The sequence below is a fragment of the Danio rerio genome, chromosome 4 (genome assembly GCF_049306965.1).
Source record: "Danio rerio strain Tuebingen ecotype United States chromosome 4, GRCz12tu, whole genome shotgun sequence".
Classification (NCBI taxonomy): Eukaryota; Metazoa; Chordata; class Actinopteri; order Cypriniformes; family Danionidae; genus Danio; species Danio rerio.
In genome coordinates, this window is record NC_133179.1 from 51071382 (window position 1) to 51098498 (window position 27117).

General features: G+C 37.6%; 2 protein-coding genes across 3 annotated transcripts in view; both read left to right on the forward strand.

The window, feature by feature from the left end:
* LOC137491454 (protein NLRC3-like) overlaps positions 1–5308 on the forward strand; it is a 101789-nt gene extending 96481 nt beyond the window's left edge. The window contains exon 9 of the mRNA XM_073949088.1: positions 4594–5308. The gene's annotated coding sequence lies outside the window, so the exon portion shown is untranslated. The remainder of the gene's footprint in view (positions 1–4593) is intronic.
* LOC137487263 (uncharacterized) lies at positions 2430–26181 on the forward strand. 2 transcript variants are annotated; one of them, XR_012402235.1, is made up of 4 exons: positions 2430–2479; positions 2926–3073; positions 17008–19919; positions 20022–26181. XR_012402235.1 is itself a non-coding variant. In XM_068220185.2 (3 exons), the coding sequence occupies exons 2-3, from the start codon at positions 2989–2991 to the stop codon at positions 18042–18044; spliced, it is 1122 nt and encodes a 373-aa protein (XP_068076286.1). In that variant the 5' UTR covers positions 2430–2479; positions 2926–2988; the 3' UTR covers positions 18045–25877. The 2 variants fall into 2 exon arrangements, 1 of the variants encoding a protein (XP_068076286.1); XM_068220185.2 differs by having other exon boundaries at positions 17008–25877.
* Positions 26182–27117: the final 936 nt, after the last annotated feature.

Consider the following 27117-nt stretch of genomic DNA (forward strand, 5'->3'; position numbering starts at 1 on the left):
ATTTATAGTAAAAAGATTTGGAACCATACTAAAGTGTATTAGTGTATTTTTTTTACAACTATCTTTAAAGAAAACCCCTGCATGTCATAGTATAGTGTTTAACGGAGGCCAGCTGGCGAGTGCAGCCCAAAAGCATCGCTTACATAGCCTCCTCCTAGAGCATTTGACTCCCATGCAGGAATCACTAGTTTGATCCCTGCTTGCAAAGAGAGGATGGGTGAAGGACTAGTTGAAATATAATAATTGTAAATAGTTTTGAATACCTTGGATTTTACTACGGTCATCTGTGGTTTAATGTAACATACCTTATGTGTAAAACCTACAGTAATTGAGTAATCAGTTTATATTACTGTTGTTGTATTACTACATGAATGAGTTGGTCAGGGCGAGGCAGTGGTGCAGTAGGTAGTGCTGTTGCCTCACAGCAAGAAGGTTGCTGGGTTGCTGGTACGAACCTTGGCTCAGTTGGCGTTTCTGTGTGGAGTTTGCATGTTCTCCCTGCGTTTGTGTGGGTTTGCTCTGGGTGCTCTGGTTTTCTCCACAGTCCAAAGACATGCAGTACAGGTTAATTGGTAGGCTGAATTGTCCATAGTGTGTGAATGCTTCCCAGAGATGGGTTGTGGCTGGAAGAGCATTTGCTGCGTAAAAAAGCTTGCTGGATAAGTTGGTGGTTCATTCTGCTGTGGTGACCCCGGATTAATAAAGGGACTAAGTCGACAAAAAAATGAAATGAGTTTGTCAGTTGTGAACATTTGACATTATTGCAGCACAGTGCTTTCCCACACTTTCACCAGAAGAGGTCCTCATTGAGCTCTGATTTAGAAAGCTTTGAGTAACGAACCTTTTTCTGATACAATTGAGTCGAGCGCTTCACTTGTTCAGAAAGCTTCATTTCACCATCACTAGGAAACACTTTACCAGCAGCAGGAACAGCCTGTGTTGAATAAATGCTCTCTTTAACCTAAAATGTCTTCTCTGTCATTGTCCACCCTGTCACAAATCCCTCCTTGACAGGGTGGACATAATAAATTATTATTGACACTTTATTTATTTATTTATTTAATATTTTATTGTTAATTAGTTAATTTTTAATGTTATAACACTTATACACACATACACACACTGCACCAGTAGATGCGATACATGAGTGGACAAGACAAACCTTTTGGCAATATCTGTCTCAGTATTTATAAAGGATAATCTTTTAAAGTCCATATAATGGAGCTCACTGACTGTTTGAAATAAAAATACAGTCTTAATTATTTCTACATTTATGTGAACATCTGATCTAATTATTTACCTTATTCTGAAAAATAAAGCAGTATTATTAAAGTGTTTAACTTGAGTTGTCTCCAACATTCCCTTCACTCCTCCAATGCAGTGTACAATACAAAGATTAACATTCATTAGCAAGTTTAGCTTCATTTGAAGGACAATAATTGTTTATTTTCCCATTAATTTGCATATTGATAAAAGCTAATTGATAACAGAAGAGGCGGCATAGTGGCTCAGTGGTTTCCAGTATTGGTGAAAACAGAAGCTGAATTCTTGAAAACGTTTAAAATCCTTTTACATGAACCCTTTAATATTTCTTGTTGTATCTGCTGTTTTTCAAATGGTTCTCCATATTTAGTTCACTAAATAAAGCCTTTGTCCACCGTCATGCCAATGTCCAGCCTGTCATCTTTTTTTTCAGTCATGTTCAAATTTTAAGAAAATGAAAAAAATTATTCATAACCTCAGCTAAACATCTTGTGTGATTTCTTAATTAATCAATAAGGGTTAATATTGTTGGAAAGTTTGATAAAATATTTTAGATCTTGGGTTTTATTTTGAAAAGAATGTGCAACGATTGTATATTTTACTTTTTAATTGTCTATTATTTCATTATTACAAATAGATTTTTTTATAATCTATAAAGTTGGGTTGGTAAAGGGACACATGACCTTTCTGAAAATACACATTTAATAATCACACTGCAATGAAGATATACTACTTTAAATTTGTCCTTGACAGGGTTGACACAATTTGAGGTTTGTTTACTGTTTTTCTGCTTGTAGATTATTTGTAAAAAGTGCAGGAGCTTGACCAACATTTATTTCTTATAGTCAAATGTCTAAATAATACAACAATTTTGTGGTTAAAATAAAAATCTTAAACTTTATTTTTTATTTTGATATCTCAAAGGCACTTTATAGTGATAATGACCCTAAAAACGTTTTTAAAAATTTGTCTTAAAAATGTTTAGATTAAAGGTTTTGATCAACTTCAAATACTGAACATCTGTGTGTGTGTGAGAGAGAGAGAGAGAGAGAGAGAGCAAGTGTAAAGTAGAAGACGAGGTAGAAATGTATCAATAAGTCATGACTGCAACAGTAAGTGGCAAAAAAAACTAAACGAAAGAAAAGACTTTTATTTTGGCGTGGCATGTGACGTCATAAGGCTGCGCCGCTCCTGCGCTGCATTCAGCTGGAGAAAGGTTTGTTTTAAAACATTTACATAAATATAAAACGATTGATTAAAGTTTCAGGATTTTCATCTGATGCTAAATTATATACCTGCTATTGACAATATTATTTTACCCTTTATACAACGAAGTACTATTTTACAGTAATGAGGGCTATTGTTTGAAAAAAGCAGCAGAAATGTGTGTAGTAAGTGTTTAATGAAGGTTTAGTTTATAAATTAGCATAATGCCATTCCATTCTAAGTGTACATCACTATATATAAGCTATGGAGTACTAGTTTTAAACAGCTCATTTGTGGCTATTGTTTCTTGCTCGGACTTACCTGATTTCTTTTTGTTAATCACTCTCATATAAAGAAACTGTCGAAGCAAGTGTTGAAGAGAAGTTGTTTTTTTTCTGTTCATTGTTTTATTTATTTTAAACGGGACATTTTTATTGTTTTGTTCATTTTAAACAGGATAAAGTGTCCAAACACAGAGAAAAACTCTTGCTGAAGCGACTGATCTCCACTATTGTTAAGATGGCGTTTATTAAAGAGGAGAGTGAAGATGTGAAGATTGAAGAAACATTCACAGTCAAAAAGGAAGATCTGCAGGAACAAGCAGGTTGGTTTTTATACTCAAAGACCAACTCAGTCACTTGATCCTCATTCAGATATATTTTAATAATAAGTATACTAAATTAAATCCATCTTGTAGTCCTGAGTTTGCTGCCCAGTTCTCCTAAACGCACATAAGCACTCATTAAAAGACAGGAATGAGTTTCTTTTGTCACTTGTTCTCGTGTCTTTTGTCATTCTTTTATGTATTATTAGTCTCCTATTTTCTACCTTCTTAAGATTATTGCTTTTCTTGTTCTCTTTCTGTTTGTAAAGCATCCTTGAGCACTGGTGCTAAAATAAATAAAAACAATATATTAAAAAAAGGTTTAACTGAGCTGACGATGTTTGACCTATAGTATTCTCATAGAAGATATCTGCTATTACTTTGATGGTGTTGGCTCAGTACTTTCCATTTGCATATGTCACGTTGATCACAATTCCCTTTTTTCTCAACTTCTTTATGGGTTTAAACCATGTTATGTTTTTGTAGTTGTTACTAGTTCTCACAGATATTATCTGAGTTAGAATTACATTATAATAACTAATTAGCAGGGCTATTGTGTTTAAACAGGGTTTCCGCGGAGTCTTAAAATGTCGTAAATTCCAAAATCAAAAATTCAGGCCTTAAAAAGTCTTAAATTTACTGAAATATTGTGCTGTAGGTCTTAAATCTTTTTTTTAAACAAGTCTTTATTTTCCTTTGTTCATGTTTTGTTACCCAATCTGGCCAAAACCCACACAATCCCCAACAATCCATCTCAATAAAACTTTCAACTTTTTAATTAAAAAAAAGGACATTTTAACTCTATTTATCATAATGGTAAGTACTGCTAAGGACATTGACCTGGACAGATTGTTGTGCATGGATTTAGTTTATTATAGTTTTTAAAACTTTTGTTCATTTGTTTTTCATTTTAAAGAAGGTTTATATTTGAGCTCTCTTGTTTTTACACAATATTTAAGATCTTTTGCTAAGAAATGTCTAAAATATTTTATTATTATTCATGTATTATTGTATTATTAAATATTTTATATTATAATATTTTTTAATATAAAACAAATAAAAATCTTTTTCATCTGGGGCATTTGAAAAATTCCTTAGTCGAAAATTTCATTCATAATCGTCTTAAAAATGTCTTTAAAAGTCTTAAATTTAACTTGATGACACCTGTGGAAACTCTGATTTAAAGTATGTCAGAAAACGTGAATGACTTTGATTTGAAATATGCTAAATAAAATGGAAACTAAAATAATTAATTGTTATAAAACATTGTACAGTATTCTAAACTATATGATGTTGTTGTGGGACGACATGAGGCAAAACCAACAAATTATAATGGAACAATAACGTTTAGCATTGCACTGACTACAACTGGCCAACAAACTAGTATAAAAATGACTTTTGCTGCTTAAGAAATTGATTACAGCGTGCTCAGGCCTGGATTGGCTAATCGAGAGAACCGGGAGAATTCCCTGTGGGCCAGTCCGTTTTTTGGCCGTGAGGGCCGGTGTCCCTATCTCCAGAATCTGTTGCTCTCAGTGCAACCGGTTCTGCGTTGTGTTTTCTTTGTTTTATTAAGGAATAACCAGTCGGAGATCTGCAGTTGTGACGGCTCTTTACTCACTGAGAATAAATCAAAAAGCACAGCTTTTACAGTGTGTCTTCGCCCATACAGCTTTTCTCTCCCGTGCATAGTCAGTGCAGAAAGGGGAAGAGATGAAGAGAAAGATAGAACAAAACTCCAAACAATATTAACAAAGTGACAAAACATACCTGAGAATAAATCAAAAAGCACAGCTTTTACAGTGTGTCTTCGCCCTTACAGCTTTTCTGTTAAAAGTAAAGTGCAATGCATTTAGCATTCACATGCTTCAGTTAGGCTAAAGTCAATCAAAACCTCAATTTAAGTGATAACACAAAAATAATGAAATATATGTGAAAAATAAAGGTATAAATATTATTTAAACATGATAACTAGCTTTAAAAGTTATTTATAAAGTAAAGATGATTAAAGATTAATTGGAGCTCAGCAGACACCCACCTCTCCCATGCGTAGTCAGTGCAGAAAGGGAAGAGGCGGGCGCAAAACAGGAAATTAAACAGCGTGAGCTCCCTTAAAAATTTAAAGGAAAAGACAGACACTAACAAACACCTCAGGTACACTTACTAACACATTAGATAAATTACATATTTTGTGTAATTCTATACTTAAAGCGAATTATAATTTTCATACCTGTTTCATCAGCAGTCACACTTTTTAAATTAATTTATTTATTTATTGACCACAGTCTTCTTATTCATTTTTTTACCGCAGCTCTGCTCTTTTTATCTATTTTCTCGCGGGCCAGACACAGCCTGCAGGTTAATGATGATATAACTCAGATGAGTTACCTTTCAGTGTATAGTCGTTGTGGTCCAGTGGTTAGCACATTAGGTTATGACGCCTCCGACCCGGGTTTGGTCCTCATCTGAGAAATATATTTTTAAAAATGTTAAGACATATAATACTGTTAGGGTTTAGAACATGTGAAGTTCTAAAGCAGCCGTTTTCTCAAAAAAAAAAAAAAAAGATGTGATAGTGTAATTAGAAACTGATTTGGCAATTACCTTATTTTAATATAGTCAGTGGTGAACTGAGGTGGGCCGGTCTGAGGCTTGAAACTCCAGGGCTGAAAAGGAGTCCCACTCCGGCCCTGAGCATGCTGATGATATGCAAACATTTGAGAGTAAAGTTCGTCAGTATTGACCAATTTCTTCATGTACCAGCAGGTGCCGCCATTGAAATCTTTTTGCTTTTTAAAAAAATAAGTATTTAGATCCTAAAAACAGCTGCTTAGGCATTGGACGATAACAGTTTACAAGGTATACCGTGGTTTGAAAAAGGTTGAGGTTTGAAAAAAACACCAATATTTTCTGCTGTACCATTCCTATGTATATGCAAGTTTTTTTTTTTTGTTTGTTTGTTTTTTTTTGCATTTAGTTTTATGTTTTTTAGGACAACAGTATCTCCAGCAGAAAAGATATGCAAAGATGCCTTTTCTATCTAAAAATTCCGTTTTAGAAATCTGTGTTTTTGAAACTAATGAAGACAGCAGAAGTCAATGATTCTTTAGAATTATTCAGCCTGACATGTTTACAGCTCCAAAATATTTTAAAAGTTTCTCATATGAAAAAATATTATGTTCAAAGGGGAACAAGTTTTTTTTTTTTTTTTACCCAGACATTTAAAAGAATATATTTTAGAGCAGTAATCACAGTACTGTGAAACCGTGATATTTTTATTCAAGGTTTTCATACCATCAGAATCTTATACTGGCACATGTCTAATGCTGCTTGATGTTGCAAAGTCATATTTTCTAATTTAATTAGTTTTCTTTGTATGCATAGTCATGAACACACTTGTTTGTAGAGCAAATAGTGTGACCGTTTTCTGCTGTTTATTATTCCTGGTCATTTCTCCAATAGGCAACTGAAGTTCTAAAACAATATCACATGTGATCAGGGCCCTGTTTCAAAACAGGAGGTTAAGTGCAAAGTATTTTAAACCCTGAAATGAGAGAAACTCTGGGTTTTCTGTTTCAAAATGGCAGGTTTGTCTAATTTGAGAGAGTCATTTACCGTGGTAATTCCAGTTTGAGCATTAAAAAACGATTTGTTATAAGACAGGGGTGGCCAACCCTGTTCCTGGAGAGCCACCTTCCTGCAGATTTCAGTTGCAACTTATGTCAAACACACCTGCCTGTAATTATCAAGTGGTGTTCAGGTCCTAATTAATTGGTTCAGGTGTGTTTGATATGGGTAGCAACTGAAATCTGCAGGAAGTCATTTATTAAATAAAGAAAAGATTCATGTAGCTTCTCCTACCGCAGTAAATTCTGTTTTTACTCTTGTTAGTTTTCACCAGTTAATCAGGAAGCTTTAAACGCGGATTCATTCATTTTTTTTTTTTCGGCTTAGTCCCTTTATTAATTTGGGGTTGCCACAGCAGAATGAACCGCCAACTTATCCAGCACATTTTATGCAGCAGATGCCCTTCCAGCCGCAGCCCATCACTGGGAAACATCCACACACATACACTATGGACTATTTAGCTTACCTAATTCACCTATACAGCATGTCTTTGATCTTGTGGGGGAAACCAGAGCACCCAGAGAAAACCTACGCAAGCACGGGGAGAACATGCAAACTCCACAAATAATTGCCAACTGACCCAGCTGAGGCTCGAACAAGCAACCGTCTTGCTGTTTGTCGGCAGCACTACCTACTGCGCCAACTCGTCGCCTGGAAACACTGATTTATTTGCATATTTTTTATGCAATTTATTCCAGTTGTGCAAATAAATTTAATTCACATATTTGGATGGAAACAGCTATTGCCTACATTTCAGTCACACAAACAACAAAGTCACGTATGACAATGGCTTGTCTTTCATTAATGAATAATTAGCTTAAATTTACAGACCTTCGACAGAAACATGTACTGTCACTAGATTAATCAAGTGGTGCTCGCTGCAGAGCCATTTGAGGAGAGGTGAGCTCCAGAGAGGGGGAGCTTAAGCTTGAGCTCCACCTTTTTTGCACTTCTTCTACAAGTGATGTCACTGGGGGTAGGGTTAGGGGTGGGGTTGGTGTACGCATTAAAACAGCTTACAGGAGGAGGAGCTCTCCTCAAATGGCTCTGCAGCGAGCACCCTCTCAGATTAATGGGATCATTACTCATTCTAAAATCTATTTAGTTCTGCTTACATTCTTATTATTCAAATATTTTTATAGATTTTTCGAAAGTCTTCAATTTTTCCACAACATACGAATTGAACAAAAAATTAACATGGTACAGAGCTACAGACATAATCACACCCCATAAAGAAAAACGGAGAAAGAGAAAATTTTTTATAAAAATAGATAAAACAAAATAGGACATTAGGGATAAACTCTCACTTAGGATATAATAACCCCTGAGCGTTCAATGTAGGATAGGAAAGGCTGCCAAACCTCATAAAACTTTTTTGTAGAGCCTCGGATGGTGTACTCAAGGTGCTCGAGTTTAAGATGTGATAACAATTATCATATCTAATGTCTGTGGGATGGCGGGTTTGTTTTTTTCCACAAGAGAAGAATCAGGCGTCTGGTCAATAAAGAAGAAGAGGCAATGTGATTAGCTGACAGGTGCATTTCTTTTGGCACTGTACCAAAATTGAGGTCAAAGGATTAGGATCCATATCTTTATTACATATAGATGAAAAGGATCCTAAAATATTAGTCCAAAATGTATGTAATCTAGGGCATCCCCAGAACATCAGATCTGCTGGCTCCAAACCACATCTGGGGAAAGATGAATCCGACCCTTGTAGGGATGGTACACAGTTTGACCCAAAGAATGAGCAGTCTGTCAGATGAAGAAGAGCCGGAGTTAAAGATTTAAATTAATAAATCAAGTTTACTGAAGATAGTTTGCAGTATCATCTGAAGAAGCCAGCTTCAACACTCGCAATGAGTTCCTAGGCCGCTCTGCTTACAATCACCAATCAATAACAATTATACTCTCACATAACGTCATTAACTGTGGCATACATACAGGTGTCCTAACCTGATTGATTAAAACACACAGAGACTAGGAACATTTCCACATGGGGTTTGTGCGGACAATTCTGAACCGTATGTTAAACATAAACGTCAGACATCCTCTAGACTGTTTTAGAGCTGACTCCAGACCTAGGAAATGCTAAACCAGGGGCACAATTTTGAGACTATCTAGGGTGGAAACTCAAGGATTTTTTCTTGTACGTTCAGCTGTTCTCAAACTGGTTCAAGACTGCTACAACATCCTCACTACACACAGTGTCTATCTACATAAAAAGTGGAATCACTTTAAAATAATTAACCAAAAAAATAGCAAAATCACTCTTAGACATTTTAGATAGTATTAACTCATAGAAATAACAATAGAAACAGTTGCTTCCAGCCTCAGTTCCAATCAAGGTCTCTGTGACCTCTGACCTAGTTTGGTGGTTTCTGAAAATAGTTATAAAAAGACAGGCAAATGCACTGAACATTCTTATATTAAGCAGTGTTTAACTTATTCCTTACTTAAAATCATTTTAAAGTTAAATACTCATTCAAATAATTATATTTAATAAAAATAATGAGAAACAAGATGATGAGGAAAGGATAAACGTTGATTTATTCTGAGATGGATTGGAAGGTATAAATCCAAATCGTTCTCCCTGGATACATTTTTGCCAGCTTGCTCCTAGATATGAAGCCTATGAAGCACCTTAAACTGAAAAAGACCATGTCTAATACATACAGAAGATGAGTGTACCAGTTCTATGGCATATTGCCAGGCTGTATCTGATATTTCTAGTCCCAGTTCATCTTCCCATTTTTGCTTTATACAATTTAGGGAAGGGGAGGCAGTTCTTTGGATCACTTCATATAACATGGACATAACAGCCCTTTGATATGGCTCCATATTTACCAATTCATCTATCCAGCATGCTTCTGGTTGGTTCAGTGATGGAGAGAAGTGTTTTTTAATGAAACTTCGGACCTGAAGGTACCTAAAAAATTAGACTGGGGAATTTCAATGTCTGTTCTTAACTGTTGAAATGAGATAAATATGCCATCTTTAAACAGGTCCTTAACACAGTTAACTACCTTTCTAGACCATTATTGAGATGCTGAATCTATACAAGAAGGAGGGAATAACGGATTCAACAAAATGGGAGCAGAAGGCAATGCTTGTTTATTATTAAAGTGAAGTCTGAATTGTGACCATATTCTGAGTGATCCATTAATAACTGGGTTATTTGTAGAATATTGTTTGCTCACTGGAATCGGAGCACAAAGTAGTGAGCGTAAAGACACTGGATTAGACGTGTGCTGTTCCATCAGTAACCAAAGTGGGGCCTCATCATTACAGATGTTGGAAAACCAGAATATCAGTTTGTGTAAATTAGCCACCCAATAATAGTATAAGAAATTTGGCATTTCAATCCACCCTCTTCCTTTTTTCTTTTCAAGAATTCCTTTCTTATGTGAGTAGAAATACAATTATTTAAATGAAAAATTACTTGGGAATAAAAACAGGCACGGTCTGAAATAGAAACAGAAATCTTGGTAGTATTGTCATTTTAATAGAGTTGATCTTCCCAGCCAAAAATAAAGGATTGACCACCACGTCATGTCTCATTTGGATTTGTCTAATGTCGTTTTAAAATTATTATTAAACAAATCCTAATATTTGCGTGTCACACTCACACCCAGATATACAAATTTATCAGGACTTACTGAAAATGGAAAGGATTGGAATAGGGTTGGGCATCTAAGCTATAATGCCGATCCTATACGCATCTCGATACAAAGTATACGATCCGATATATTAACGATACATTTGTGACATATTGCGATGCGACACGATACGATTCACACCCATATCACGATACAATGCGATAATTCAGCACTAACTAATAAGATCAAGTTTATGTGATGATGTGAAAGAAGATGCGGTGCCATTGAATGAGTTTGATTATTTATTAACCAAGCAAAACCAAGACTTTATACAAACTGGCTTTTCTCTCAGAGCCCGAGTGTCGGTTTACAGTAGAGGGCCATTTTAGAACATATGGCACATCTTATTTAAGTATTTCCAAGATAAACAGAATGTATAAGTGCAATATATATAAAAAAATATAATAAAATATTAAATAAAGAATGTTTACTATTGCACAACAAGAATTGTGATTTAACTTTTCAACTATGAAAATAAGTTTTACAAACATATATTTTGCCACTGAATATTCAAAACGTAACACCGTGAACTAGCAGTATTATGCTGCTTTGAAACATCCCTGTCACTGTAAACAACAGGCTAATAAAATTAAATTAAATTAAAATTAAATTAAATTCCATAAAGTAAACAGGAGGACACCTTGTGGCATTTTTGAATAGTATACATTGGTCAGTCACTTTCAGTTAAAGGTTTTTCTTCAGAAATATTAACTGATCAACATGATCAGGGTGAAGCAAGCTACGCTGAGCTGTAACTATGTCTCCAGCTGTGCTGAAAACTCTTTCAGCTGGTACGCTTGTTGCTGGGATGGACAGATATCTTTTTGCTAAAGCTGATAGTAGTGAAAGATCTACTTGCAGTCTCCACCACTGCAACACATCCCCATCCAAACCTAAAGTGTCCCTTTCCCTATATTTTAATATTTCATCCTTAGCTTTCTCCCTGATGGTTTTTGCTGGTGGTCTTGCACTCAGGAAATCTCCAAACATCTGGTCCATGGCAGTCTTTTTCTTCGGAGGGGCATCATCTACAGAAGAGGGCAGAGGAGAGGCTTATCACTTCTGCTAAAAATATTCCTTTAATTTACAATCTGAAAATTACTGTATTGCATCTTCACTACATACTTCTGTACATTTGTTGCATTTTCTCCATTTAAACCAACCTGTCTTGTCTTCTTTGGAAGGGCTTTTGTGGCTTTCTGTTTCAGCTGTCTGGTCCTCTTCCAATGTGCCTGCTTTCTGGTCTTCATTCGGTATTGTGACATTGACCTCTTCCTTAAAAATACATAAACATGGAATTTAATGCATATGCATATATTATTAGTTCTTAACTGCAATAATGATCTTACTTTAAATGTTCTTACCTCTCCATTCATCTGTACCACCTCGGTTGTTATCTTTATGAATACCATATCCTTGGCATCATTGTCATCCAAAAAAGCCAGATCTTTAAAACGTGGGTCAAGTGCTGAGGCACAGTTGAGAGTGCCTTCAAGATATGTATAACGGCCATCAAAGTCCTGCCTGAATCTGTCTTTCATGTAGGAAATAACCTCTAGATCACCCTCATCTGGTTGGAATTGTCTCTGCAGTTTGGCTTGGATTGGAGAGATAATGGAGATTGTGGGATTTTTTTCCTCACTAAGGAGTGTGGTTGCCATTTTCAGAGGTGACATTAATTTGATGATCTCTGGGATTAGTGTCATGTCATCTTCTGTCAAACTCGCCATAACCTCACGCCTCTTTATCTTCCTGGACAGCAGAGTGTTCAGTACAGCAGGCTGCTGCTCCCAGAAACGCTCCAACATGTCGAGGGTACTGTTCCATCTGGTGGAAATGTCATGGATGAGCTTGTGGTTGGGAAGGTGTAACTGTGTCTGTATTTCTCGCAGAAGGTCAGTTGCCTTGGGGCTTTTGTGGAAAAAGGAAACAAGCTTCCTAACTTTCACCACCAGCTCAGAGACACTGTCCACCTTAAAGGCTTTTTGAGATGCCAAGTTCAATGTGTGCGCAATGCATCTCACGTGTGGGTCCATCTTGGCACCAGCACCAGCCAGGATCATGTTTCTGGCGTTATCTGTGACTAACGCGGGACTCTTTTCTTCGATCTTCCACTCGCGGCACACATCCTGAAGTAAAACGGCCAAATTATTCCCTGTATGAGCCTCGTTAAATACTCTGGTCTGCAGAACGTGGTTTTTGAGAACCCACTCGTCATCTATGTAGTGTGCTGTGACAGTTACATATGATGCTGTAGCGCACGATGTCCAGCCGTCCACTGTAACCGCGACTCTTTGGGCTTTGTGCAGGGACTCCTCTATCTCTCTTCTTACTTTGTCATACAGAGCAGGAATCTGTTTATCGGAGAATAGCTTTCGGTTTGGTATCTTATAACGAGGCTCCAAGACATGGAGGAGGTGTTTAAAACCTTCGTTCTCAGTGACACTATAAGGCTGAATATCTTTGCATATAAACAATGCAATAGCATCCGTGATTGCCGTAGAGCGCGCGGAACAGTTAGCAAGCGGGGCATGGAAAAAACTCTCAATGCTTTTCTCACCACTTTTAGAGCTGTTAGCTACAGGTGAATCAGAGCAAGAAGCAGAGGATGCAGGAACACTGGAAGATGCTTCCACAGAATCCACAACAACACCGTGGCGCCGCTTCAAGTGAGAAATGAGATTCGTCGTACTGCCCGTGTATTTTACAGATGCGCGGCACATTTTGCAAATTGCATCTGTCTTGTCAAGTCGTCCATCTTTCTTGTAAAATCCATAATGTTGCCATACTTTAGATTTAAAACCCAGTGGGGAATAAATTGTCTCGGCGTCCGACATGTTTATTTTGCTTCTCGCGCTTTCTGAGGGCGCACCACTAGCTTAATCCGCACACCTGACCTGAGTTGTAGTGTAGTGTACACATCCGCAAATCCGTTGCTAAGGCATACTTTATGTAGGTCGATTAAATTATGCGCTAAAAACAGTTTGACAACACTTGTTAAAAAAATAAATAATACATTCTATATTAAAAAGATGAGTTGTATCTTGGAAAAATCGATGCATCTCGCAAAAACCGATGCATCTCGATTTGCTTTTAATATTTCATTCATCCTCTGCTGCTCTACCGATGCACTCGCATCGTGCACGCGCATGACCGCGTATCGATACATATCGGTTTATCTTCCCATCCCTAGATTGGAAGGACATTAGCTGTGCTTTATCATTGATAGGGAAAATGAGACTCTTTGCTAGATTGACTTTGTATCCCGAAACATTTCCAAATTCTGAAATGATTGTAAGAGCTTTTGGAATACATGTATTGGATTTGACAGAAAAAGAAGATCATCCGCATATAGCAGGACCTTATGTTCTTGTCCCATAAAAATTCCTTGCAAGCCATCGGAGTTCATTAATATGGTTGTAAGAGGTTTGATGGCAATGTCAAAGAGCACAGGGGACAGAGGGCAGCCCTGTCTCGTTCCCCTAGTGCAGGCATGTCCAAACTCGGCCCTGGAGAGCCGGTGATACCCGGAAGTATCGCCTGGAGCCACACAGGAACATTTTGTACCTGGCTGTATATCTTAAATCACAGTCATTTCTGGTGGGCTCCAGTGAACACTATGGCAAATCAGCGCTGTTTAAGAACACGCTCTGTGGCACCTACATGTTAGCGGGAAATAGACGTTTTAAAACTTTAGTACCAGGACAACGCTATTACAGGCAACACGAGGGTGTGATGGTGTTTTATCGCTCACTCAGTTACATAGACTGAAGCAAGGAATCGTCCCCACAGAGTTTACCTGGTGCCATGAACTAAATCCTATTAAGACACTTAAGCGTATAACTGTTAAAGAGATTGTAATTAAGTTTGATGCCTAATCTGCTTTTAATTGTTTAAATTAAACTGAACTGAATTATATTAAAGTGATCTTTACAAATTGCGGCAACAGCTGGAGGTTTGTAGTCCACAGCATGTTGTTGCAATCTTTACAGTGGTGATCCTATACTTCCATGTTTTTTTCCCACCGGAGTCTAGCTTTCGTTCTTTAAAATGGTGGCAGTGTGAAATAAGCGTATTCTCTTTCCAACAACCAGATGTCATTGTTCCCTCATGCATTCGTTTATTCAGAGATGCCTTTTGACATGGAGGATCACCAGAAAAGGACTTGCAATAGGAATGAAGCGTCTGCCCCCTCTATACATTTTTGGTCAGAAAGTCTGGTTGTCTTCCAAAGACATTCCTCTCAGACTTCCCCCCAAGTAAATTGGGACCCAAATTCATTGGCCCATTTCCCATTATCAAAGTGCTCAGTCCAACTGAAATTAAGCTCTAAGTTTAAAAACATTCATCCGTTGTTTTTAGAGGTCTAAGATCAAACCCATTCCTCTCTCCCCCCTGCAGCCCATTACATCTGCTCCTCTGCCTCCCAGACTGGTTGAGGGTGCACTCACATCAGGCCCGGCCCTAACCAATATGGCACCCTAAGCAAGATTTCAGGTGGCGCCCCGTCACATCGCAGTAAATTCCACTGCTAGTGTAGAGTCATAAGAAACTAAATAGCTTTTTGATCGACTACTTCAAGCTGGGAAAACATCAGATAAATATGCCAATGCAATTAACGTTATTGCTGAATAGATCTAATATTTACAGATTAGCTTGTGGAAGGAATGATGTGGGTATGCCCTTCCATAACATTAGCTGACTTTAAGCCATTACTAATCTGTCAATGTTGGGATGTAAAAAATATGGGACAACAAATAGCTTCAAAAGAAAGTAATGATTCGCACTCAATTGCTTCGTACTGTTTTTATTTTTACTTTTTCTTACATTTTACGGGTGATAACAGACAAACAGACGTTTCGGCACAAAGCCTTCCTCAGTGTGTGACACAATTCTCCGACTCCACCCCTTTATTCCATAGTCAATCACAATGTGCAATTAGTTAAACCGTCACTCTCATTTCATTATCCATTAATCACACAATAACTTATAATCTTCACAGCAATGACAATAAACAATCTTCCCAACAAATAGCTTCAAATGATAGAATACAGAGCAAACATTAGAAAATATTGACAATAAAACGTTTAGCCTATTAAAATCAATGGCCTATACAGAAATTAAATAAAGCTATAAAATCTACTTCACTTTTGATTGTATTTGCATATTGATTAAAGTTACTATAGTTATTTAGTGAAGAGCAGCAAATGAATCTCATTGTGTTTTGTTTTTTTGTTAATGTAAGAATGCACAGATCTATAATGAAGCATTCGACTACTTTAGTTACTGTGCTCATTTAAGGGAAAATTAGTTGTGTTTAAAATAAAACGCTCAGGAAGGAGCAAAAAAAAAAAAAAAAAGATCCATAGTGAGTCTTAAGGGAATGCCAGGGGGTGTTCTTGAGGGAGGGGGTACTGTCACTGTACCTCAAGCTTTTGGTCTTTCCTTCTGTTCTGGGTTACAGATTTTCTCTTGTCATCTGCTTTTATTTGCAGTCAAAGGAACTCTCGTTTCCCCTTTTTTCTGTTTATATCACATCATTTCCCTTCATGTTTGTCAGTATGTTATCGATTGTTTGTTTACATATTATTTTGTTACTCAACCTGTATTTGTGTCCAGGACTGCTAGTGAGCGAGTGTCTGGTTGTTTTTTCCAACGGCATTTCCTTAGCGCTCACCCGACCGGGTGTTTACTTTGACTTTTGCTTTTTCCAGGACTCACTCCTCAATAAAGACTTGTTGTTTTTCTGCATTTCAGTTCACTTTTTTTTTTTTTTTTTACTCGTGACAGAAGTATTTTCTTTCTTATTTGAGTTTAAAAGTCTTTAGTTTTTGACATGATGTCTAGCTTTTGAGGCACTTTTGGTCTACTTCACTTTGTCAGACAGGTCTATTTTGGTGATTTCTTGATTGCGAACATGTTTGGTAGTAATCAGGTCTGGGTGTGGCTAGAGAACTTGAAGTTGGTGTGAAGTTATGTTTTAATGGGGAAAAATATTTTCACACAAGGCTATGTAGTTCAGTATTTTGTTATCCTTTTAAGAATAAAAACTTTTCATTTAAAAACTGCACAATGTGTTTAATTGTGTTATCTTTGGCTAATATTTACATTTGTTTGTTAATCTAAAACCATTAGGTGTTAGAATTCTGCATTGCAATCGTTACTTGCAAATTACTAAACCAAAGGACATTTGTCGTTTAAAGGTGCGGATTTAAGGCTTTATGCAGATATGTCTCATGTATGTGAGGCTAATATTCAGAGATTCAGCTGTTCATTCTAACAGGTTTACCAGTCAGGCACAGAATGAAAAAGCATTCCCCATCTGCTTTACAAGTTTTGTAAAAACTTGTTGTTTTGTTGTGATTATGCATATACACAAATATAATAACTGTCCCTGTACAGCTTTTAAATTGATGTCTCAAAAATGTTCTGGGATCAATCAAATAAGAATCCGCTTAAATGTGTATGTGTGTAATGGACACCAGGAGGTTGATATGACAAGATCAATCTAAATATGATCTGCTATGTTTTTACATTTACTGTGCATCAAAATTAAGGTTTGTGTAGCCAATGTTTTTACTGCCTTTTCACTTCAGCTTTTGATGAGAGTTTTAATGATTTACTAAAAACCTAACTTTTTTATTTCAGACCTAATTAAAGACTATGAGGAGATTAAAAAGGAGGAACATCATCTCAAAATTGAGGACAGAAATCATTTAGAGACTGATGGCATTTTAAAAGTGAGAGACAAGAGTTGTTTTACCTGCACTCAGTGTGGAAAGAGTTTGTCAAGTAAAAGCAAACTTAAGATTCACATGAGGATCCACACTGGAGAGAAACCATTCACATGCACTCAGTGTGGGAAGAGTTTCAGACACTCATCATCCCTTAATGAACACATGATGATCCACACTGGAGAGAAACCATTCACATGCACGCAGTGTGGAAAGAGTTTCAGCAAATCCTTACAACTTAACCAACACATGACGATCCACACTGGAGAGAAACCATTCACATGCACTCAGTGTGGGAAGAGTTTGACAAGCAAACGCAAACTTAGAATTCACACGATGAACCACACTGGAGAGAAACCATTCACATGCACTCAGTGTGGGAAGAGTTTCAGCCAATCATCATACCTTAATAAGCACATGATGATCCACACTGGAGAGAAACCATTCGTATGCACTCAGTGTGGGAAGAGTTTCAACCACTCATCACACCTTAATAAACACATGAGGATTCACACTGGAGAGAGACCATTCGCATGCACTCAGTGTGGGAAGAGTTTCAGCCAATCATCATACCTTAATCAACACATGAGGATCCACACTGGAGAGAAACCATTCACATGCACTCAGTGTGGGAAGAGTTTCAGCCAATCATCATACCTTAATAAACACATGAGGATCCACACAGGAGTGAGACCATTCACATGCACTCTGTGTGGGAAGAGTTTCAGCCACTCATCTACCCTTAATCTACACATGAGGATCCACACTGGAGAGAAACCATTCACTTGCACTCAGTGTGGGAAGAGTTTCAGCCAATCATCACACCTTAATCAACACATGATGATCCACACTGGAGAGAGACCATTCACTTGCACTCAGTGTGGGACGAGTTTCAGCAAATCATCAAACCTTAATAAACACATGAAGATCCACACTGGTGTGAGAGAGTAGATGTGCTTGGAGTGTGAGAAGACTTTTATTACAGCTGCAGAATTAAAACGGCACCAAAGGATTCACACTAGAGCAAAACCATATCAAAACCAGTGTTCACAGTGCAGTAAGAGGTTTACTCACTCATGAACCCTTAAAACACATGAGAGGATTCACACTGGAGAGAAACTGTAGACATGATCAGTGTGTACAGAGTTTCACTCTTTGGGGGCAGCTTAAGAAACACATGGGATGGTTTCCAGTATGGCGTCAACACATGAAGCAGCATAGAAAGAGCGTTCCCATACACACTGGTATTAATCCTCCTTTTTACATCATATATGATAACCTAAACCATATTTAAATAACACGGAGGGGGACAAAAACTAAAAGGCTTGGACAAAATAACCATTGAAACTTGGAAAAAAATGAGAAATCAACAGATGAAAAATCCGAGATGGACGGGGTAGCTGATAGCCTGTTAGCTTGCATTGCAGCAATACATTCAGACATCAAAGTTTTCCAAATGGATATTCAATCTGACCTCTCCGCCTTCCAAATTATCTTGCAAAAGATGTGAAAATGGAACTAAGTAACTTTAAACAAGAAGTCAATCAAAAACTGGATGGCCTTTTCACAGACCTAAACGCAATAGCAGATAAGGTCAACAAAGCGGAGCAGCGAGTTGGAGAATTGGAGAACGTTGCTGAGATGAAAGAAATGCTCGATCAAACCATCCAAATTCATGAAAATTTAAAAGAGAAACTGTGAGTTCCCCTTCATAGGAAAACTTTTACGAGTGTCTGTATAAACAGACTTTGGGAGTGCTTTAGACGACCAATCATTTCTAAAGATTTTAAAACGGCCCAATGAAATTCCAATTGAATTGGCAGAGCTTAGCTCCACAGCTGAAACTGATGAGCCAATTAGGGCTATATCAGTCAGCTGTGCGAGTTAGCTCATCCAAATTGTTCCTTCAGACCCGATCTGAGACTGAAGAACCCTTCTGCTGAGCTGACTTCCAACTTGAAGAAAGCCTTACCTTCACCAGTGTGGGAGAAGACGTGTTAGCGGTGGTCCCCTTGGCGTTTCTCTGGTGATCTGAAAGAGCAGTTTACTGAAAGAGCATTATTCCCTATGAGAGCACACGGTCGTACAGCACGTCTTTTTAAAGATGTCGTTTCGACCGTGCGTTTCTGGATGCGGTGGTTTCCTCGCCCCGGATGACAGGCACGAGTATTGGTCACATGCTTGGTGGTCCAACATGTTGATGCAGTGCTCGCGGACAGTTCTTGCCCGCATAGCGACGGCTTGACTGTTGCACTAATTTTTTATTAGGGAAAGTCACCCCTGCTGCTCTTGCCTAGCCTTTAGCACTTGGGCAGGCCTGAGGGTTACAGTGGAGGCTAATCCGTCACCTTCGGGCCCGCGGACCCCTCACTCCTCTCCAGTGCGCTCTGTTTCTGATTCGAGTGTGAGCGCTGGTCCATCCTCCGAGCTGGGCGTGCTTTCATTAGATGTCACTGGGGGCATGACGTCCATCGCTGCATCGGAGGGTGGGTTGACATGCTCCGAGGAAGATCCGGACCTCCTGCCACCCTTCAGGGTTGTCAGTATGTTTACTGATCTGGAATTGGACATGTTAGCCCTGAAGGACACATATTTTCTCGCCTCCATTCTTCCATGCCACTGCCCCTTTCTCCGGTTCATGTTCAAAGGACAACCGTAGCAATACAAAGTCCTCCCCTTCGGGCTCTCTGTCTTCGTGGGTTTTCACCAAGCTCGCGGAGGGTGCCCTGGCGCCACTGTGCCTTGCGAGCATCCGCATACTCTGCTATCGTGACAATAGGCTCTTTCTAGCCTCGTCTCGCGATGGCGACGGGGTTTATATCAACTGTATGGGGGGTATACGCTCCCGCGGCATGTCTCAGCTTGCTCGCCGTCTGCTCCTTTGGAGTCACACGCGGCTGAAATCATTGCGTGCCATCCAAATTCCAGACGAGCTCAACCGTTCAGCCGATGCGCTCTCACGGCAGCTAGTGTCCCGGGGAGAGTGGAGACTCCACCCCGATTCGGTCCAGCTGATATGGGCATGCTTTGGGGAAGCCCAGATCAATCTGTTTGCCTCCACCGAGAACGCACAAAGCCAGCCGTTTAATTACCTGACCGAGGCCCCCCTCGGCACGGATGCATTGGCTTACAGCTGGCCATCGGGCATTCGCAAATATGCCTTTTCCCCAGTGAGCCTAATCGCACAAACTTTGTGCAAAGTCAGGGAGGATGAAAAGCAGGTCTTGATTGTTGCGCCCCTCTGGCCCAACCGGACCTGGGTTTCGGAGCTCACACTCCTTGCGGCGACCCCTCCTTGGCACATTCCCCTAAGGGAGGACCTCCTCTCTCAGGGACGGGGCAACATCTGGCTTCCATGCCCAGATCTCTGGAACCTTCACGTGTGGTCCATAGACAGGGCGAGAAAGACTTAGGTGACTTACTGCCCTCGGTACTTAACACCATCACTCAGGCTAGAGCACCCTCTACGAGGCATGCCTACGCACTGAAGTGGAGTCTATTCTCTGAGTGGTGCGCTTCTCGCCGAGAAGACCCTCGAACTTGCCAGATTAGCATTGTGTTATCCTTCCTTCAGGATAAGATGGAGCATAGGCTGTCACCCTCCACGTGGCTGCGATCTCCGCTCATCATAACGCGGAAGATGGCAACACGCTCTGGAAGCATGATCTAATCATCCGATTAAATCCATCACGCCCCCCTCTCTGCCTTCTCTAGTCCTAGCGGGTCTGCAGAGAGATCCTTTCGAGCTACTAGAGTCAGTATCTCTTAAAATTCAGTCATTAAAAACAGCTCTGGTGATCGCATTGGCGTCATTCAAGAGATTTGGGGATCTGGAGGCATTTTCGGTCAGCGAATCGTGCCTTGAATTCGGGCCCGGTTACTCTCACGCTGTCATAAGACCCCGGCCCGACCACCCCATTTAGAGATCAGGTGGTGAACCTGCAAGCGCTGCCTTCGGAGGAGGCAGGCTCAACCCACTCACTGCTTTGACCCGTTCGCGATTTGCGCCTTTACGTGGAAAAAAAGCAAAAGGGGACATTGGAAGGTTGCGCTATTGGTGATGTCAGTGCGCTCATGCTTTGGCTTGGCAAACTACACATCAAGAGCGTGATAGACTACTTGGCTCATCAGATTCAGCTGTGGAGCTAAGCTCCGCCAATTCAATTAGCATTTCATTGGCCCGTTTTAATATCTTCAGAAATGATTGGTCGTCTAAAGCACTCCCAAAGTTTATACAGACACCCGTCTCCGTTCAATATTTAGGAAACGTGGGTTACGTACGTAACCAGGACGATCTAGAAACACACTCCCGTTGAAATAATATTTAGATTTTTGGAATCACAGAAGAAAGCAAAGTGAATAATAGCCAAGACTTGGTGGAAACGATTATCAAAACGGAGCTGTCACTCGATGAATTGGACCTTAAAATTTAACGGTGTCACCGGGCACTTAGACCAAAACCACCCACTGACGCACCCCACTTGATCAGTGGTGTATTCTTCCTGGAAAAAAAAAAAAAACAGGAGGACCTTGTCCTCCACTTTGCATGGAGAAAAAAAGTATTACACTGGAACAAAAAAAGGATTTTTTTTACCAAGACTACCCACCTGAGATCAAACAGAAAAGACGGCTTTTGCTCCGATAAGAAAAATTCTGAAAAAAAGGGGATTAAGTTCCAAACACCACCGACAGCGAAACTTAGAATCTTTCACGGTCCGGTCATGTACAATTCGATGATGGAGGCATCAAGAGATCTGAAAGAAAAAGGACTGATAAACAGCGAAGAAGAAACTATTATAGGAATCTCTTGGAAAGTGAAACAAAGACCTTGACAAAGTTTGGAGTGACATTGAAGAAAAGTAAGGAAAAACATCAAGTGAAGATCTGGAAAAAACTACTTGAATTTTAAAGGGACAACATTAGCTCTGTTTGAAAGAAGGGTAAAACCTGACAGATCCTGACAAAGAACTCTGAGAGACTGGTTAAACTTCTTGACTTGATTCACCGATGATGAACATTTAAAGGAGGAATGGTATTTAACACAACTGACCAAGACACAAGATAAACGATTAAAGCACACCAAGACTCGAGTCATTGAGTAACATACTGGTAGGAAGAAATAAAGGGATTCCAATTTATACACTTAAAATCCCTTGCTATAATTAGAAATATTTAACTTGAAAACCTAACCAGAAATACAAGAATATAATATTGCCAGATATAGGCGCTGAATATATTTGTTAACATTTTTTGTGCAATAGGCACAGCAACAAGGGACCCTTTAGAGAAGAAAAGCTTTCCCCTCACATTAAGAAGTTATTTAAGACTTTAAGGTTTGGAAACCTTTTTCGTTATGTTGTTTATGTGGTTCAAGATGTTCATGTTTGTGTTTTTCATGTTCCGGTCACTGTGATCTTTGCAATAACATCTGTTTATAGTATATGCAAAAACAGGAATATAGAGTCATTACTTTAAATATTAATGGGTTAGTAAATTCGATTAAAAGAAGGAAACTCGTGGCTAAAATGAAGAGAAAAGCAACAGATAATCTGGCAAGAGACGCATCTTTCTGATACAGAACATAAGAAATTAGAAAAAAAAGGATTTAAGGTTTTCTTTTCCTCACATAATAATGGTCGTAAACGAGGAGTAATGACATTAATCTTAAACAAAATCAGCTTACAATTAATTTCCAAGATTACTGATAAAGAAGGGCGATATAACCTCATTAAAGGAACTATCAACCAAAACAAAGTTACATTAGTTGATTTAAATAGACCACCTGAAAAAGACAAAGCATTTCTCAAAAAAAAAAAAATAGTGTTATAGCCAAGGAGGCATCAGGTACGTTGATCAGTGGGGGAGACTGGAATGTACAACTTTAGCCTAAATTGGACTCATCTTAAGCAAATTAGTCAAGAAACTTGACAAATAAGATATCTGATGAAAGAATTAGGCTTAATAGATGTATGGAGAGACCTATACCCTCTTAAAAAAGAACATACTTTCTTTTCTTCCGCCCACATGTCTCATTCTAGAATTGATTATTTTTTTATGTTTGGGTCAGATCAACATAAAATAAAAGACTGTACAATAGGAACAAGGGACATCTCAGACCATGCAGGAGTATATTTAACAGTTTACCTGGACAATAAACCCAAAAAGACAATTTAACCCTAATCATTTGAATGATTTAACGTGTGTAGAATATGTTAAAAAAAGAACTATTAGACTTTTTAAAACAATAATAATGGAGAGGTGTCATCTAGTATCATATGGGACACAGCTAAAGCTGTTATGTGAGGTAAACTTATAATGTGGGGATCAAGAGGAAAAAAACTGAATTACATGAATAATCTGAATATAGAATTAGAGACTAAATATGGTAATAAAGAAGATCCAGATATTTTTAATAAGATCAAAGAAGTTAAAGCTGAACTCAATAAAATATTCGATGACCAAGTACAATTAAAACTGACATTTTTAAATTTTATGAAAATGGTCCAAAAGCAAAAAAAGCTCCTGGCATGAAGAATAAGGAAACAGGCAGAGAGGAGGATATTCAAAATCAAAGATCCCAAAACTAAAAAGATATGTCATAAATTGGAGGAAGGAATTAGTAAGGAATTATATACCTCAAAAGATAATATTGAACTTGCAAACATGCAAGCATTTTTACACACATTAGATTTGACATCAATTGGATCAATACAAAATAAAACCCTAACTCAAAAAAATAACCATAGAAGAAATAAGCAACGCTATATCAAAACTTAAAACATCTAAAGTACCAGGCATTTATGGCTTCCCTGCAGAATGGTATAAAATATTTAAAGAACAGTTGATGTCAATGCTTTTTGAATGCTTTAATCATACCTTACGTGAGGGCGAACCCACCTGGATCCTGGAGAGAAGCTGTCATATCTGTGATTTCAGAAGAAAAAATATCCACTAGAGTGTAATTCATATAGACCTATTTCAGTCCTAAATATTGACTCTATGCATCTATATCAGCCTAACAATTAGAGGGCATTTTTCCAGACCTAATAGATACTGATCAAACAGGTGTTTTAAAACAAAGACAAGCTTATGATAATATATGGCGAGCCCTTCACGTAATAGATTATATATCTCATAACAAGATTCGCAGTCTTCTAAGTAGCCTAGGCGCAGAAGAAGCATTCGATTCGATGAGTTGGGGGATTTTTTTATATTTAGTTCTGCAACGATTTGGATCCTACAGCTAGAATTTAAATGAACGGAGATATTTCAGAACATATTATATTAGAAAGAGGATATTGACAAGGATGCCCATTAAGTCCTTCTTTATTTACTGAACCATTGGCACAACTAATCAGAGATGATACAGAAATAAGGGGAGTGAAAATTAAGAAAGACATAAAATAAAATTTGTTTATACGCTGATGATGTGTTTCTGTTTCTTACATACCCAGACTTTAGTTTACCCAAGGTGATGTATTCTCTTGAAAAATTTGGATTATATTCAGGATATAGATTAATTAGATGATTATTATAAGGCAGCACAGCTTAGACACAGAGTTCATTGGTGCAATGACAAATACTGTGCAAAGTGGAAAGAATTTGAACAATTACAAATCCACTGACCTCTCCAAGTATTATTAGGTGATAGAAATTTCCAACATACAGAATTGCATAAATTGAATTCCCTGACAAAGACACCTTTGAAAATTTGGTACAAACAATTAAAGCTAACATATTAAGACAAGCTAAGATATTAAGATGGGTTGAACATGATATTTAATTTAAACCAGCAAAACTAGATCTACGATTTAAACAATGGAGTTTGCAAGACATAACATCCTTCTGTCTCATCACTACTGATAATGAAATAGAAAGTTTTTAACAAATTTCCAATATATATAACTTATATAAACTAAACTTTTTCCGTTACCTTCAAGTTAGAGACTACTTCAATAAAAAATAAGAGATTCAGAAGACATAAAAACAACAACAGTAGTGCAGGTATTTATAGATGCTTACAAAAAGAAGGTTAATTAAGAAACTAGTATCAAGAGTTTATTCCTGTCTGACATTAACAAAGAAACATTCAACAATGTATATCAAACAGAAATGTGAAAGGGAAGCCAATATAATAACAAATAAGGAATAGTTACCCATTTGGGAAACACAGACGATCACAATTCAGATTCATGGAGGGAATTTATTTATAAAAATGTAATCAGGTTCTTTATAACACATGAAATAAAATACTTTCAAACTAGAGATCAAAAAATGGTGAATGCTGGAGAAAATGTGGAAATGTATTGGCAGATCATGTCCACATATTTTGACAGTAATATTATAAACACCTATTGGCAAGATTTAAATAAAGAGATAAATACAATAAAGGGATTGAATTTGGAATGTAATTTTAAAACTATATACCTGGGAATTTACTCTGCAGAAATGGCAAAAATGATGTGTATCTTCTTAACACACTGCTAACAACTAGCAAAAAGGCCATTACAAAGAAATGGCTCAAGGAAGATCCTGCATCTGTAGGCGAATGGTATGATATTTTTAAAGAGGTGTATGACATGGAAGTACTGACATTTACCTCGAGACAACAAGCCTATTAACATTTCTGCATACTGGGGTAAATGGTTGAGAAGAAAAGTCTTGTTTTAATTTTATTGTGATGCTTTTATTTTATATATGTTTGGAGCCTGTTGATCTTTGACACGTAACCCTAAACAAAATGTTATATTTTATCAACAATAAATACAAATGTAAATACGATTGTATTCTGTGACCTTTGACACTTGTTAGTCTTTTTTGTTTCTAAGTTCCTTTGAAAATGTCTGTTTGCTTGATTTTTTTATTGCTGTTTTGTTTGTTTTGTTTTAAACTGTTTTAAAAAAGGAAAAAAGGTCAGTATCATCATCATCCTGACCCAAGCACACAGCGTTTAGCATGAAGTTTTGCTGCTGTTAGATCAAAATCTGTCTTTATAAATTATGTCTGACATTTTACAATGAAGTCTGTCCAAAATAGATTGACTTTTTTCTCTTTTGCTTAAATAAATTATTATTGTATTTGACTGTAATTATCTTTTTTAATTAGGCTAATTGCCTTATTCTCTTCAAAGAGCAACTCTCATACAGAGCCTGTTATTTCAGTGTTTTTTCCAGGATATTGTGGATATTTGTGGATTCCTTCTTTCTTGTCCTCGGCTGATCACATGGAAAAAGGAAAATGATGGAAAAATTGGTAATTTGATCATTAAGTTGTTTTTCCCTGGCATTTTCCTTTTCATATTTATTTAAACTATCACATCACTTTTCAGGTGAAGGGGAAACAGTGTTGTACTTATCTGAAAAAGCTTTATATGTTTTAAATTATGAAGTGTATTTTCTCATTTAAAGTATTGCATGTTTTTAAATAGAATAAATAGTTTAAATGATCATTAATTATATCCCAACATTGTGTCTGTGTTTACACTTTTGTTTAGTTTAAAAAGCATATGAATCCACTGAAACAGAACTTTGTGACTCTGGGTCATTTCTGCAACTTTTTAATAAGAATGTGAAATAACGGCACAATAGAAGACTGTATATAATAGTAATATCAAATAATGACTACACTAAATAAAATAAACAACCTGCAGTATATACAAGTGCAAACAAATGAACAAAATCTGAACATTGTTAAAACAACATAAAAACAACTTATAGATGGGTGCGAGGGAGGGTTATGTTCAGCTTCAGCATACTTACCAGGCTGTAATTCCACGTGTTGTACAAAATCCAGAGAGAGAGGAGAGAATATGGATTAGCCTACTCACACTCTCACTGTACCGTAAAGAAAACTTATGAGAAAAAAAAGAGCAAAAGACAAGAGAAAATACAATTCTATGGAAGTAAAGGTGAATGGTTTGTAAGGCTCACTCATTCAGCCTATTACAACCAAGTATCTATTTGGAGAGCAATGTTGGTGCTTGGCAGTGCAGAAAGAGTACTTCAGGGTAAGAAGAGCAGTGATC

Excerpts from the sequence above, each read along its gene's own strand:
- LOC137487263 (XM_068220185.2), top strand. The coding sequence starts at position 2,989 with ATGGCGTTTATTAAAGAGGAGAGTGAAGATGTGAAGATTGAAGAAACA. Across the intron at positions 3,074-17,007 it reads AGATCTGCAGGAACAAGCAG|ACCTAATTAAAGACTATGAG; the intron begins GTTGGTTTTTAT and ends TTTTTATTTCAG.